Raw genomic sequence first — 14,560 nt, 5'->3', positions numbered from 1 at the left:
GGCCGTATTTGGAAATGGGGTCATTGCTGATGGAATTAGGATGAGGTCATCCCGGAGGAGGGTGGGCCCTAAACCCAATTGACTGGCGTCTGTATAAGATGAGAAGGCAGTGTGACGGCAGAGGCAGAGACCGGGGTGATGGCTGCCAGTCAAGGACGCCCAGAGCTCCCAGGAGCTGGAGGAGACAAGGAAGGGTCCCTCCCTGGAGCCTTCGGAGGGAGTGTGGCCCTGCCAACACCGAGATTTCAGACTTCTGGCCTTTAGAGTGCTGAGAAAGTACAGTTGGCCCCCTGAATCTATGGGGTTTGCGTCTGTGGATTCAACCAACCAAGGATCAAAAACATTAAAGCCCTGGCTGACATAGCTCAGTGGATTGAGCTCGGGCTGCGAACCAAAGTGTCACAGGTTTGATTCCCAGCAGGGTACATGCCTGGGTTGCAGGCCATAACCCCCAGCAACTGCACATTGATGTCTCTCTCCCCCCACCCCCCTTCCCTCTCAAGAAATAAATAAAATCTTTAAAAAAAATTAAGGAAAAAATTCCAGAAGGTTCCAAAATGGCAAAACCTTAATCTGGCAGGTGCCAAGCACTTTGTTGAACCCACGTGAGTGAAGCGACGCACAGGCATTCTGGGCGCAGCCTGTGCAAATGCAGCTCGTCCCCACTCGCAATGCCACTCTTCACAAGGAACTTGAGCATCTGGGAATTCTGGTACCCACAGGGGCCCTGGAACCAGTCCCCTGCGGACGCTGAGGCACAACTGTAAACTCCTGTCATTTGAAGGCCTCCTGTCTGTGGCCTTGGTTGTGGCAGCCACAGGAACCTCATCCAGGTGCTTGGGATGGTCCTGAGCGAGGAAAGGAAACTACGCCCCCGTGCCAACCCTGCCTCCCTGCCACGTCTGCTGAGACCTCGGGGCCGGTGCTCTCGCCAAGCATGGGCCCACCCACCTGCCTGCCCGGTTCCATGAGGGTAAATGTCCACTTGGCAGAATGCTCCCCTGGTGAACACTGCGTCTGACCTCTTGTTCACATTCTCGATCTCTAATGTCATCGACCGCCTGCACCATTTCCTTCAGAACTCTGGTGCCAGGCACTAGAGCACCGGCCATGGCTCCTAGTCCTTGCTGGGAGGACAGTGGGGCCACTGGCCTCACCACAGCTGAGATTCAGAGCTGTGACAGAGCCAAATTGAACCTGGGACACCCTCCTTGGCTCCCATGTCATGCAGGGCCCTTTCCACAGCCCACAAGGCAATGAATGACTTGCCTGTCACTTCTCTGTTCCCACTGCCTCCCACTCACTCCACTCAGGCCCCTTCCTGTGCCCCCCGGGACCCCTGCCTTTCTTCTACCACACCAGGCCTGGCCCAGCCTCCTGGCCTTTCACAGGCCGTGCCTCCTCCACATGACTCACCCCTCTTTCCAGGCCCAGCTCAGCCTCACCTTCTCGCCTCCTGCCCCCTCAACCCTCCTTCCTGGGGCCTGCCTGCTCTTCTTAATCGTCTCCCAGCTCTGACATGAGGACCATTATTTATTTCTCTGCCTGCCTTCTCGTCACTGGGAGGCAATTCTGCTCAGGCAGGCCTTAGTGTCCACTGTGGCCACCGTATAGCCCAGTGCCTAGAACAGTGCCTGGCCCCTGGCAGACGTGGGCGGAATATTTACAGAGTGAACGGGAGATCAGAATGGAAGGGAGACACACTTGGGGCCCACAGTATTCAACAGGGAAGCGTCTGTCCTATGGCTGGGCTACTCAATAGTTTTTAAAACACTTACACAAAAAATGACAACCTTTACATCACACGGACAGGAGAAGACAGAAACAGGCACACCAGACAGCGTGCAGGCTCGGGGCCAGGTGCTGCAGCCCCAGAGGATCTCTTACTGATGGGCTCAGAGATCATCCGGGAGGAAGAGGAACTGAAGTGTACTGAGCAGGCGCAGCCTAGATGTGACTTCAGTGAGTTTGCGCAACAGTCCTCCCAGGCAGCTGCATGAGGCCCTCCGCTTGGGGGACTGGCAGAGGCTGAAGGTCCGTGCTTCAAGGAAAGCGAGACCCCGCACCCCTGCAGAGGGCAGTCTGGGTTCCTGCGGACAGACAGGCTATGGCACATCCAGGTAATGAGGTGTTAATTGGCAAATGAGGTCTCGGGCCACGAGAAGACAAGGAGGATGCATACTGCTGAGTGAACTAATCTGGACGAGGCAAAATGATGGAGACAGCGAAAAGATTGGTGGTTGCCAGGGTTTGGGAGACAGAGGGAGGAAAGGACGGAGCCCGGGGGGGGGGGGGGGGGCGGCGGTTTGGGGCAGGGAAGCACTCTGTACAATGGCCACAGGTGGACGTGTAACACTGCACATTCGTCCAAACCCACCGAACGTACAGCGCAGAGTGAACCCGAGGTACACCGTGGACCTGAGTTAGTGATAACGTGCCAATGCTGGCTTACCGAAGAAATGCAGCACAATAATGATGGGGACAGTGTGGGAGCGAGGTGGTGTGTGGGGACTCTTTGTACCATCTGCTCAATATTGCTCTGAACCTGAAACGGCTCTAAGAAATACAATAATTTATATTATATTGAATAAAATACTTATGATTAAAAGTATTTATACATAATTACCTACGACAAAATCTTATTTAAGAAAAAAAGTCCTAGCTGCCAAACCCAGGAGTGCAGATCTCGGGGCCCACACACGGCCCAGCCCTCACGAGGTGATGACAGTTGGGCTATGTTCTGAAATGTGGGTGACTCCTGCCTCAGCAGCCTGAGAGAGAGGACCAGTGTGTGGTCAGGTCTGCTGCTCCACTCCCGGAAGGCTCACCCACAGCAACACATCCTTGGCTTCCCCGGAGTTTGGCCCTGGGATGCTGGACGAGGGCGGAAGGTCCTTCTTCCCCCACTGACCGCACGGCGCTGCCAGGGGCCCCTCCCCTCGCCTCACTGTCCCCCAGCCCCCCGGGCCTGCACTACGCCTGTCTGGCTTTCTTCCACGCCACAGCCCCACCGGACTGCTCCATCACGAACGGCTCAGTGAGGACATGCCATCCTTTTCTTTTTGGGACCTGGACTACAGATGGCCACCTCCCAGATGTCATCAGTGTATTAATCAGGCCTTTTTGTTCTCTATGTTCTGATGCTTTGACATCTGGGGCCTGGTTGACCCTGGAGGGACTGCCCCTCCCAGGGTTAGCCAATTCCTAGAGAGGGCAAAGGACTTCCCGTGAGCACACCTTCTGCACGCCGACAGATCCAGCCAGAGCCCCAACCCCCATGGCTCCTTTATCCAGCTTTCACACTCGGGGCCACTATCTACCTGCCCTGATCACCCCAGGGCAGGTACCAGACAACCCGGGCAGCCCCTACACCCAAGGGCCCTGAAATGATTCAAACCAGCCAATGTGTACCTTGCCTCGCCCATCGCTTCCCATGAAAACCACAACAGGGACCCTCGCCCAAGGTTTCCCCTCGCTGCCACTGCTCTAGCCCTGGTGCCTCCTCACGGGGCCCCACACAGCATGCTGAGCCTTCTGTTTCTAGCGAAGCTCCTATTTCTAGGGAACCATGAGTATCACAGACTATCTTCTTGTGCTAATAAAACCCAGATGTGAAGGCAGAGGGCCCCTTCAGATGACTGCCCTGCTCACCTCTAGCACGGGGCCGGCACCCAGGATGGTTCTCTCCACGCCACTGGCGTAGCCTTTCTGACTCAGGGCAGTGAGGCAGTGGATCAGGAAGTTGGTGGTCTGTGTCTTGCCTGAGCCGCTCTCGCCTGAGATCACAATGCACTGGTTGACGCGTTTCCGGAGCATGGCGTAGTAGGCCACGTCAGCCAGCGCGAACACGTGCGGCTCTAGCTTGCCCAGCTGGTGGTTCTCGTACATCTTCACGTACTTGGGGTTGTAGATGGGGAGGAACTTGAAGGGGTTGACAGCCACAAGGATGCTCCCCGCATACGTGTAGATCTTCTGCAGCGAGAAGCGGTGCTTGAGGTTCTTCAGGAGGTTGGCCTCGGTCAGCTCGGGGAGGTTGCACAGGTCGTCAAAGTCCGCCTGCTGCCGAGGCAGGAGGCCGCGCTCCACTAGGCGCCGGGTGTCCGTGGCCTGGGCCACCAGCTGCACGTGCTTATACTTGATGGCCCCATCTGAGTCACGCTCCTGCAGCAGGAAGTAATAACCATCCTCCTGCGGATGCTCGTCCTGCGCCCGCCGGGGCCACAGCAGCACGCGGTGCACAGGCGAGTCGTTGGCGTCCAGCACCCACTCCTCTCCGCCTGTTTCCTTGACCTCCACCAGCACGTAGGGCTTGGTTCTGTCCAGCTGCAGGATGGCGATAGCGTCCTGAATGACATCGGACGTGGTGCTGTCCTTGGTGGCCGTCACACGGCATGAGGCCTGGCTCTCGCTGGTGGCCAGCTGTGGGTAGATGTGCAGGTGGTAGGCCGCCTCCCTCTGGCAGCCGGAGCTGCCTGCCTCGTTCACACTCATCCTGCCAGCCGCCTGGCTTCAGCATGCCTCCCGGGCTCGGGGCGCGTGTCCTGGAGCTGAAAGGGAGGGGGTGGCATGGTCAAAGTGGCAGGTGAGTTGCGGTAGGGAACACGGACACCCGCCCCAGGTGAACAGCCCCAGACCTGAGGCCCCAATACCCTGCTCCTAACAGGGGTCTCCTGAAAAACCAAAGGGTGGGGACAGTCTGACCTCTGTGGCTCTTGCAGAGTGACCGTGCCAGACCTCCTGCTCCTCAAGATCAAACTCTCCCTGGAGTTTACTCTATCTCAGCCCTCCCCACCCAAGGTTAGCCTCTCCACCTGCAAGTCCCACGGTCACAGCCACGTCTCAGCTAAGCCTTTCCCAGCCCATGTCCTTCCTGGCTTCTCCTCTTGGAACAGCTCTCCTGCCAGCTCCTGAAGACTTGGCCCTGTGCGGGCCTTGGTTATGCCCCACAATATACCGGGGCAGCCAGAGGCTTGGGGGGATAAGCAAGAATGAACCTGTCCTGAAACTCAGGGACCCCGAAACAAGAATGTACCCCAAACTGCAATGAGGGGGACAAAGTCAGGGAGAACGCCCCCAAAAGCTCACTCGAGAAAAGTGCTCAGAATACATTTGCTTCTAGAACCCACACCCCCAGCCTCCTGAGGAAAACATCAGAAAGACACCCAGGCAGTCCTCCTAGGACTGCCAAGGTTATGAGCAGCAGGGAAAGACAAAGGAGATATGATGACTAAATTCAATGGGTTCCCGGGACAGTATCATTGACCGTGGAGAGAACACGCATGGAAGAACCAGTGACATCAGAAAAGATCACGAGGCTGGCTCATAGCGGTGCACCAATGTCAGTTTCTTAGCTGTACAAACAAATGTGCCCCACAATGTGAGAGGGGACGGTAGGCGAGGGATACAGGGAACCCTCTGTACTGTCTTTACCACTGTTTTGTAAATCTACTATAACTCCAACAAAAAAGTTAATTTTCAAAAAAAATTTGTTTCCAAAGACACTGCAGAAAAAAGAGAAAACGTGGCCAGTGTTGGCAACTGTGAATAACGTGTCCTGGAGCAAGAGGAATAAAAGCGTGGGGGTCGGGTGCGGGCTCGCTGCGTGCCGCCCAAGTGCGGCTGAGGATACAAAGATGAACCAGACCTTGGCTCAAAGGTCTGGTTCAACGGGAGAAACTGATACGCAAACAAATGTGAGGGAGTATAAACCACGAAGATGCACATGCACGAACATACTCGCATGTGAATACCCTCAAACTCGTGCACACATGCAAACACACAAACAGGTACACACGTGTGCGGTTTCACATGGACACACCAACACACGAACAGAGAACATACATGTCACACATGCAAGCACACAAACACGGGCACATGTGTGCACAACACCATCCAGGGCTTTGGGTAGAGACAACCTCTCTGTGACTTGCACCTGCGGAGACACAGCTGACATGCACCACACCTTCCAGAGGCCGATCTGGCCCACAGGCTGGGGGCTGTGGACTGTCTCACGCCCAAGCTCCCTATATGCAGGCAGTGGAAAGGTCACACAAACGAGCCTGCTTTGTCCTCCCAGAAGACACCAACCTAAGCGAGAAGCCATCAGAGCTGAGTGACATGATCCTGTCCCTGTAGCCTCCACCACATGCCCCAATGAGAGTCTGGGCAAAGACTGGATAAGCTGAGTGCCACCCCACATCCGCCAGGGAAAGCTCCTCATCAGGCCCTTTCGAGGCCCCACTGTGAACAGAGGCCGGCAGGGGCCATTTGTAGCTCTGGGTCCCTTGGTGGGGACAGCAGGAGACCCTGTGCTCAGAGACTGGGGGTGCCATTACAGGACCAGCTGATGCACGCCCCACCCTGGGCCAGGAGGAAGTAGGTAAGGCTTGCTCAAGAGGGCTGCCGACAGTGAGGCCTGCAGGGAGGGGAAAGCAGAAGACTACAGGCGGGGCTCAAACCAGCTGTGGCCCTGGTCCACCAGAGGCCCACCTGATTGTCCTGCTGCAGCTGCCCCTCCAGCCATCGTCTCCAGCCATCGTCAGAGCCCACCCGGGCTACCATGACTGCATCCTGGAAAGCTCCTCTGCCAGACCTGTGTGGCCCTTCCCTACTTAGCCTGGCCTCACTCAAACCTTCTCCCCAGGGACCCTTACTCTCCTCCCCAGAACTGCCCCCTTTCCCCACTTTCCCAGGGGTTTTAGCGGGAGGACTCTCCTGTTAGTAGCTCATGGGTCTGAAAGCCAGGGACCCTAATAAATCCTTCTCTAGCCCGGGGTAGAGCCCGGTCACTTCTTCACTTCCATGCAGCCTGAAGCTAACCTTTCCCGTTCCCACCTGCCCCTGAGCCCACTGCTCCCAGCTCCAAGCCACGGAAACCCTTGCTCCCTTCCCCTAGAAGATACCACCAAACTCCCACTAGTCACACGCGCTGCCAGCAGCCTCTCCGGGTCCTGCTCGCTTGCTCTGCATTGTGGAGGGACCCCCTCCTGCCTGGCCCCCAGGCTCTGGTCCTGGGGCAGGGCATCGACTGTGCTCATGCCCAAGGACATCTGCCCCACCTCCAGCCCATCACGGTCACCTCTCTCTGCCCCACCTAGAACATCCCAAAGGCTAGTTCCCTGCTCCTCCCACTGACCACATCCTGTCTGCTATCACCATGTCCCCAGAACTGCTGCCTCTTTTCATCGGCACCAGGTTGGCAGGCCCCATACGGCACGGTCACCCTTCCGTCGTCACACTGGTTGACTGGCACACTGCAGCCACTCCCCACCCAGCCCAAGGCCAGGCTCATAGGCTTGACCTTGCAAGGTTTCTCCAGCCCAACCATGTAGAAGCAGCCCAGAGCCCCCTGACCCATGGGAGGGCATGAGGTTCACCCACTCACCTACCCCCAGACCCTGCCTGCCTCTTCTCACACCCAAATCTCAGGTGGCCTCCTTGTGGTGCCATCCTTGCCCTCAGGCTGGAATGTCCCTCACGCGTCTCTGCCAGATCCCAGGCAACAATGTCTCTGGTGCAAAATCTCAGGATGGACCCTCAGGCCCAGCAATCCCTCATTCCACAGGCGGCCTCGTTATACCTGTAACACACTGTGGATCAGATTCTCACTGAGCGCAAAGGAGCGTCTTATTACTTACATGTCTTCAACTGTCAGGCTGGATTTTTAAAAAATTATGTCTACTGAACAGCTTTTTGTTTCTGTAAGTTGTTTATGTCTGTTGCCCATTTTTTTCCCACTGAAGCACGACTACTGCTTTGGAGGAACTCTTTGTATGGGAAGGCTATTAATTCATTGCCATGTTTGATGAAACTAATTTATATCTGTTCACTTTTGCACATGGCATTTTTTGGAGACAAATGGTACCTTTCCCAGGCAGTCCGATCTGTGTGTGTGTGTGTGTGTGTGTGTGTGTGTGTGTGTGTGTGTTTTAATGTCTACTGCTCATTCCTCTCCCAGATCTGAATAATACAGGACTATACTTTCCCTTCCCAGATTTATCCTTTACATTTAAGCCTCTATCCATCTGGAAATTATCTCAGAAGGTGTATGAGTGTCCTAGAGCTGATATAACAAAGTGCTACAAGCCAGGTAGCTTAAAACAACAGAAATTCCATCATCACAGAGTGCACGTCTCTGTCTGTGTCTTTGCCTCTTGTAAAGACACCAGCTACTGGATTCAGTCTGAGTTCATCTTGATATCTTTAATCATATCTGCAAAGACCTTATTTCCAATCAAAGTCACATTCTGAGGTTCTGGGTGGACATAAATCTGGGGGACACTAATCAGCCCAGTACAGTATAGGAGGTTAAATGGGGACCCAGATGATTTCTCCAAAGAACGAAGTAACTGTTTTAATGCCCTGTATTAAAGAATCCTTCCCCTGAATCGGGAGCCCCCTCTGTTTGGTAAATATCACATGTTACATTATCTGACACATGAGGGTCTGCCTCTGGGCTGCTGATTCCTGCACGGAGCCATGCTGTCCTGACGATCACAGCTGCAGAGCTATGATAATTTATCGATAAATAACTGTTACGGAACAATGGCCCCTCCCTTGGAGCGGCCCGGCCATTTTCTCGGGCTTCCAAGCAGGCCTTCCTCATCAAGTCTTAACAGAGTCTGACACCTGGAAATCAATCACGCTGTGGCTTAAGGTTCCTGTCACAAGTGGATGTGAAACCTGTGCCTTGTGAATCCCCAGGCTGCGCTGGAATGAAAGGAAGCAGGTCTGGGGCTGAGGAGCTGAGGGCGACAGGTTCTGGGGGTGGAGGGGGGTGGGGGGGAGACACAGCTTGGCTGCAGCGTGTGGCAGGGGCAGCAGGTCCTAAACACCCGTGTGTCCATCCTTCATCCAAACCATCTCACCAAATGTCCTGACGTTAAAATGCCCAACCTACCCTCCAATTAATGCTCGCAGAAGGGCACACAATGTGAACAGAAGCAACACATCCCCACACTGATAGGGTCTGTCTCCCCAGGACTCAGGGGAGAACTACACCTTTGTTGCCAAACGGAAGTCAAGCTGACAGACTATAAAATTCTTGCTAAGAGAACCAAAAGGTGGAAATGAAATGCCCGCCAAAGATTGAAAGATAAACAAAAGGTGGCCCATCCACACAGGGGAATATTACTCATCTGTAAGAAGGAATGGAGTGCTGATACATGCCGCAGTATGGATGAATTTTGAAAACTCACTGAGTGAAAGAGGCTAGATGCAGAAGGCCACAGAGTGGGTGATCCCATTGATATGAAATATCCAGAGCAGGCAAATACGGAGCCAGAAAGCAGATCAGTGGTTGTCAGGGGCTGGGGGAGCGGAGGTGGGGAGTGACTGCTGATGGGGATGGGTTACCTTAAGGGGTGATGAAAATGTCTTGGAACAGGATACAGGCGACAATTACACAACATTGTGAATGTGCTAAATGTTACCAATGGTGAATTTTATGTTACGTGCATTTTACCGCAATAAAAAAATCCCCACTGTAAAACCTGAACTGTTAAAAATTAAGACTCTGCGAATGCCACGCTGGTATACTTTCTGAACTCTTGAGAAGACGTGAACCTGAATTCAGGGCCTCTCCCTCATGCTCTTGGAGAAAGGAGGTGCACTGACGAGGGGGAGGCACCGCACATGCAGCCCCAGGGCTGGATGAGCAGACAACCGTGAATGAGCCCCTCTCAAGGCCTGGCCGAGGCCTTATGCATGAAAAAGCAAGGTTCTGCCTATAGGTTTGGTGAGCAATTTGGAATTTACTGGAAAATAAGGCAGACGGGGCCTCCAGAAAGTGTAGTGTAGCCGCTTCGTTTATATAAGGCCATAATTTGCAGCCACATGTTTATCAGATGAAATCATTCTCAAGCTGAAAGGAAGAGGCGCCACTCAGAACACAGCGAGTTTCCACGTTCCCATGCACGTGCCCTTGAGCCCACTGGGTTTTTCAGGAAGAAACAATCATGTGAAGTTATTGGGAAGATGGACGCTCTGAGAAACGGCTACAAAACAAGCGTGTTCCTCAGTCAAGGCAGCTCGGAGCTAGAAGACAACACAGGGTTTACATTGGGGTGATGCGGCCACAGCTGTGGGAACACCTGGAGCCCCAAAGCCGGAAGAGGCGAGGAAGGGTCCCCTGGAGGCTCTGGAGGGAGTCATGGCCCTGCTAATGCTTTGATTTTGGACTTGTGGCCTCCAGCACAGCGAGAGAATAAATTTCTATTGTTTAAGCCACTTGGTTTGCAGTACCAGCTTACAGCAGCCCTGGGACACAAATCCAGGTGCCCAGTGCAAAAGGTACTGGAAGCTCCAAGCATACACACCCTCTCATCACTGCTGCCTGAGTGTGCCCCCTTTCTTCCCTAAGATATGCCCCTGAGGCCTTTCAGTCTGGCCCAACAGGTCTGAGCCCTGGAGAAAGCCCCTCCCCCAGGCTTGTGCAGCCGCCCTCAAGACCCATCCATTTTGGGGGAGGTTGTGGCTACATCCTTTAACCTGTCCTGGCAACAAATGTTTCCCCAGTCCCTACCCTTGGCCAGGCCAGTTGGGCACAGGAGGGAGTGAGAATGTCAAGGTGTCTTGGCCTTCAAGAAACAAGACCGCAAACCAACCCACGAGCAGAGGCACTTCTAACCATGGTGCGACGGTGTGTCACACCTGGGGCCACTCCAGTGGACACCAGGAGATGGCTGGAGACATTTTTGGTTTTCATCACAGTGAGGAGGGAGGTGCTACTGGCATCTGCTGGGTAGAGGCCAGGGATACTGCTCAACACCCTACAGGGCACAGTATGAGCCGCCCCCACCTGCCACGGCAGAGAATGGGCCAGCCCCAGAGAGCAGAGGTGCTTTGGTAAGAACAAAAATGGACCAGGGCAGGGTGGTTATCCGGGACCAGGAGGCAGGGAGAGCTTAGAGTGAACAGTTGCTGAGGCCCATGTAGTGAGAAGGGGCGGACAAGCCGAGTGCTCAAGGATGGCGGCCCAGTGAGGGTAGTGAGCTCCAAGGGCAGGGGCGGCCTCAGAACAAGGGGACCAGTGTGGTCAGCAGAATGAGGCAGGAGGGGGCGGGGGAAGGGTCGAGGAGGTCAGATCCTATCCAGTAGGCCTGGCAAATGTGGGGTGGAGTCGAACTTTTCATGAAGGTCTCATGGGGAGGGCTGGCTAGTGGGGCACAGGGAGCACGGGGACATGAATGACACCGGGAAGGGCTCGGCCAGGCTGTGTGTGACAGGTGGACTATGAGGAGGCTCCCCACTGGGTGGCCCCTACAGGAGTTGGGGGCAGGGGAACTGCTGGTGGCTCAGCCAGGCCCACAGGACACAGGTGGGTCCTGGTTACAGGGGATGGGGGATGACAAAACTTCGAGGTCCCACAGGGGGCTGGGCTCTGGGTCTTTTCTGGGTGAGTGGTGGACGCACGAAGACATGGAAGGCTGCTGGGGAAGAGGGTCTGGATGGGCAGAGGAGGGCCCTTTGGGACTTCCCTCTCCAAATCACAGTCCCTGTCGTTGTGCTCAAGCGGAAGGCCTCCCTGAGAACCTCCTGTGGGTAGAGTTACGGTGACAGCACACAAAAGCCCTGCTTGCAACCACAGCTCGCAAGCAGGGCAGCCCCTGGAGAGTGAGGAAGCCCCACTCTGCTTTTAAGGCAGCTCACGTCCGCAAGGGCTTCAGGTGCAGCTTGAGGTGGGAGTGTTCCTGTGCCAGCCCAGTGGCTCAACATGGGCCAGCTGCTCTGGTCCACAGGAAGCCCCCGCCACCCAGCACGTCCCCATGGAACCCCCGTCACAGGTCTGCGGGACGTCCTGCTAGGGGCGGGGCACCTGCTTCACTGGCTGCAATGCAGGATTTGGGCAACAATGACCACTGAGCTATTAATCTCATGTCTGGAACCTGGAACGAAGCAGCTGCTTATTAACACTGGCTGTTTTTGAGCTCTGAGCAGATGAGCTCTTATCAGCAAAAGCCACTGGTTGCCTCCTACCAAGAGCCCCCATCCCAGTTTCTTCAATAAGCCCTCGCTGGACTCAATTTTGGAACATTTCCACCATTGTCAAGACCCTGACCCCTCTAGCCATCCACAGCCCCATCAGTCTCACAAAACCCCCAGGTCCATCCCTTTTCCCATTCCTGACTTTGCTCACCCCCAGCTGCGTGGGTACTCTCTGCCCAGGGTTGCCCCCTCCATTCCACCTGTGATCCCCGGCCTCCTGGTGTTCACATGGGCAAGGTCTCCTCCTCCTGGTCACGAAACACACTCCCTGCCCAGTTTCTGCCACAAGGACCTGGTCCCGCTTCCGGGCCCAATGACAGCTTCCATCACCTGGCTGGCTGAGGGCCCAGGGTTTTGACCTATCAATAACATCTTTGATTTCACCTACCAATCAATGAGCTCCCTTCCTGGCCTACCCATGCGCTGTCATGGAGGCGGAGGTAAAGGTGATTCTGCAGGCTGTGCCACCGGGTTTGTCAATACTCAAGACAGTGACCTCAGAATGCTGCGATCGTAAACCTCAGCCGGGCAGGCCCCTTGGCAGGCGCGTGTGCATGCACACACACACAGCCACCCAGGCCTGGTGCTAAGGTGCCCCTTAGAGTCCCAGGAGATCTACGCCTTCCTGAGCAGGGTCCTTGCCTCTTCATAGTCACCCTGAGTGTAAGGAGGACATGTGCAAAATCTGGAAAATTCCCTAACAGGGAGCTCTCAGAGTTGATGTGATCACCACCCCTAAAATGTTTACTTAAATGAGTAAGGCAAAACAAGATAAACTCACTTTCTATTGGTCCCACTATTTGTCCAAAATCCCTTTACTAAATAAAAATAAAATTTGCCTCTTACCCTTTATGGGCTAAATTGTGTGTCTTCAACCCCCTCCCCAATTCATTCTGTTGAAGTCCTAGTCCCCAAGATCTCAGAATTTAACCGTATTTGGAGACAGAGCCTTTAAAGAGGTGATTCAGTTAAAAGAAGGTCATCAGAGTGGACCATGATCCAACATGCCTGGTGTCCTTAAAAGAGGAAATCTGGACCCGAACCTGCACAGAGGGAGGTCGATTGAGAGACCCAGAAAGAAGACGGCCACCTACAAGCCAAGGAGGAGGCCTCAGGAGAACGCAACCTGGCTGACACCCTGATTGTGGACTTCTGGCTTCCAGAACTGTGAGGCAATTTCTGTTGATTAAGCTCTGGTCTGGGGTACTTTTTTATAGCAGCCCCAGGAAACTCGCACACCCAGGAGACAGCCCTGAAATGCCCATTGAATACACAGCGCTGTGAAGCAGGGCAGAGCTGGGATATAAATGAATGAGTCAGACCAGGTCAGCTTATTCATCACTCCGACTAATGCATGGGCCAAACGCCTGAATCACTACTTTATTTATCATCGGGATCCGGCTCAGAAAGTGTTGATGAGGAAATGAGTAGAACCCAAACTCATCCCTGCGTTTCTGAGACATGCCTAATCAATCTCTGAGGTCCTTTCCGGGCCAAAATGAAAACTTGGGGAGGCGAAGGGACGGGTTCTGCGTAGTGGCCGGCAGGAGGCTGGCTCTTCAGGGGCCTGGCAGCGCTTGGACAGAGCCCTTTGTTCTGTGACGCCCTCCATCCAGGAGGAGGGCAGAGAGAAGGGCCCGTCTTGCTCTGCGGGGAGGCCGAGCAGGGGATGCCTGGCACAGTTAGTTGGGGACTTGGGGACGCACAAAGAGCTGGTGGGTGGGGACCAAGGGTGGGAGGGATAGTGCCCACAAAGGATCAGAAGGCCCCAGAATGTGCACTCCCTCCCATGAAGTTACAGCTGCAATGTCACCATCGCGGAACAAGCAGAGAAGCATGCACGCGGCACAAAAGTTAGATAATCTGTCTAATATTTTTTTTTTGTCTTGAAGATGGACTGGCATCTCGAGCCAAAAGGGCAAACAGGAGAAGATAATAGGGCTTCAAGAGCCACACTGATCCGGGGCCACCTCCAAAACTGCTCTTGAGAAGAGAATCGAATACCTCTAATCTCGGAAGGAAAGCAACAATTTGTGCCAAGCAAGGACGGATCCTGCAGAAATCCAGGTCAGTGGTAAGACAAAGAAGAACGAGACAATGGCATTGCTGTCTGGGCAAACGCAGACAGCCCCCACTCATCTCCTGTTCCTCCTCTGCTGTCCATTCCTGAGGCACGTTGTCCAACTCCCCCTTGGTCGGTTCCCAGTGGTGCCTCCTTTTTATCGAGATTCCAGATTAAGAACTGACCGGATGGCAGAATTCAGTTGCTGGCCTCTTTCCCCAACTCCTGCTTTTGGCAGCAGCTCACGAGGAGCTCAACTTACACCAAAGACCCACTGAGGCAACGGTGGGCAGGAGCCAGATTTTACTACAGAGCAGAGGTTGTTAATGGTGGCAATTCTGCCCCCAAGGGACACATAGCCATGTCTGGAGACATTTTTGGTTATCACAGTTTGGGGGGTGGGTGCTATTGGCATCTGGTGGGTGGAGGTCAGGGATGTTACTCAACATTCTATAATACACGGGGCTGCCCGCCCCCCAACCTCCCAGCAAAGAATGACCCAGTCCCAAATGT

The 14,560-nt window shown here is 54.4% G+C and overlaps 1 protein-coding gene across 10 annotated transcripts in view; it reads right to left on the bottom strand.

Annotated features, from left to right (window-relative positions):
• MYO9B (myosin IXB) overlaps nucleotides 1–14,560 on the bottom strand; it is an 82,564-nt gene that overhangs the window by 65,109 nt on the left and 2,895 nt on the right. For all 10 annotated transcript variants that reach the window (XM_045853657.1, XM_045853660.1, XM_045853663.1 and 7 more), the window contains exon 2: nucleotides 3,652–4,547. In XM_045853657.1, coding sequence (XP_045709613.1) covers nucleotides 3,652–4,491 — 840 coding nt within the window. In that variant the 5' untranslated portion in view covers nucleotides 4,492–4,547. The remainder of the gene's footprint in view (nucleotides 1–3,651; nucleotides 4,548–14,560) is intronic.

This window comes from Phyllostomus hastatus, unplaced genomic scaffold (assembly GCF_019186645.2).
Source record: "Phyllostomus hastatus isolate PE091 unplaced genomic scaffold, TTU_PhHast_1.1 phas_contig_98, whole genome shotgun sequence".
NCBI lineage: Eukaryota > Metazoa > Chordata > Mammalia > Chiroptera > Phyllostomidae > Phyllostomus > Phyllostomus hastatus.
The sequence above is the reverse complement of the archived record's forward strand: the minus strand, read 5'-3'. Positions and strand labels throughout refer to the sequence as shown.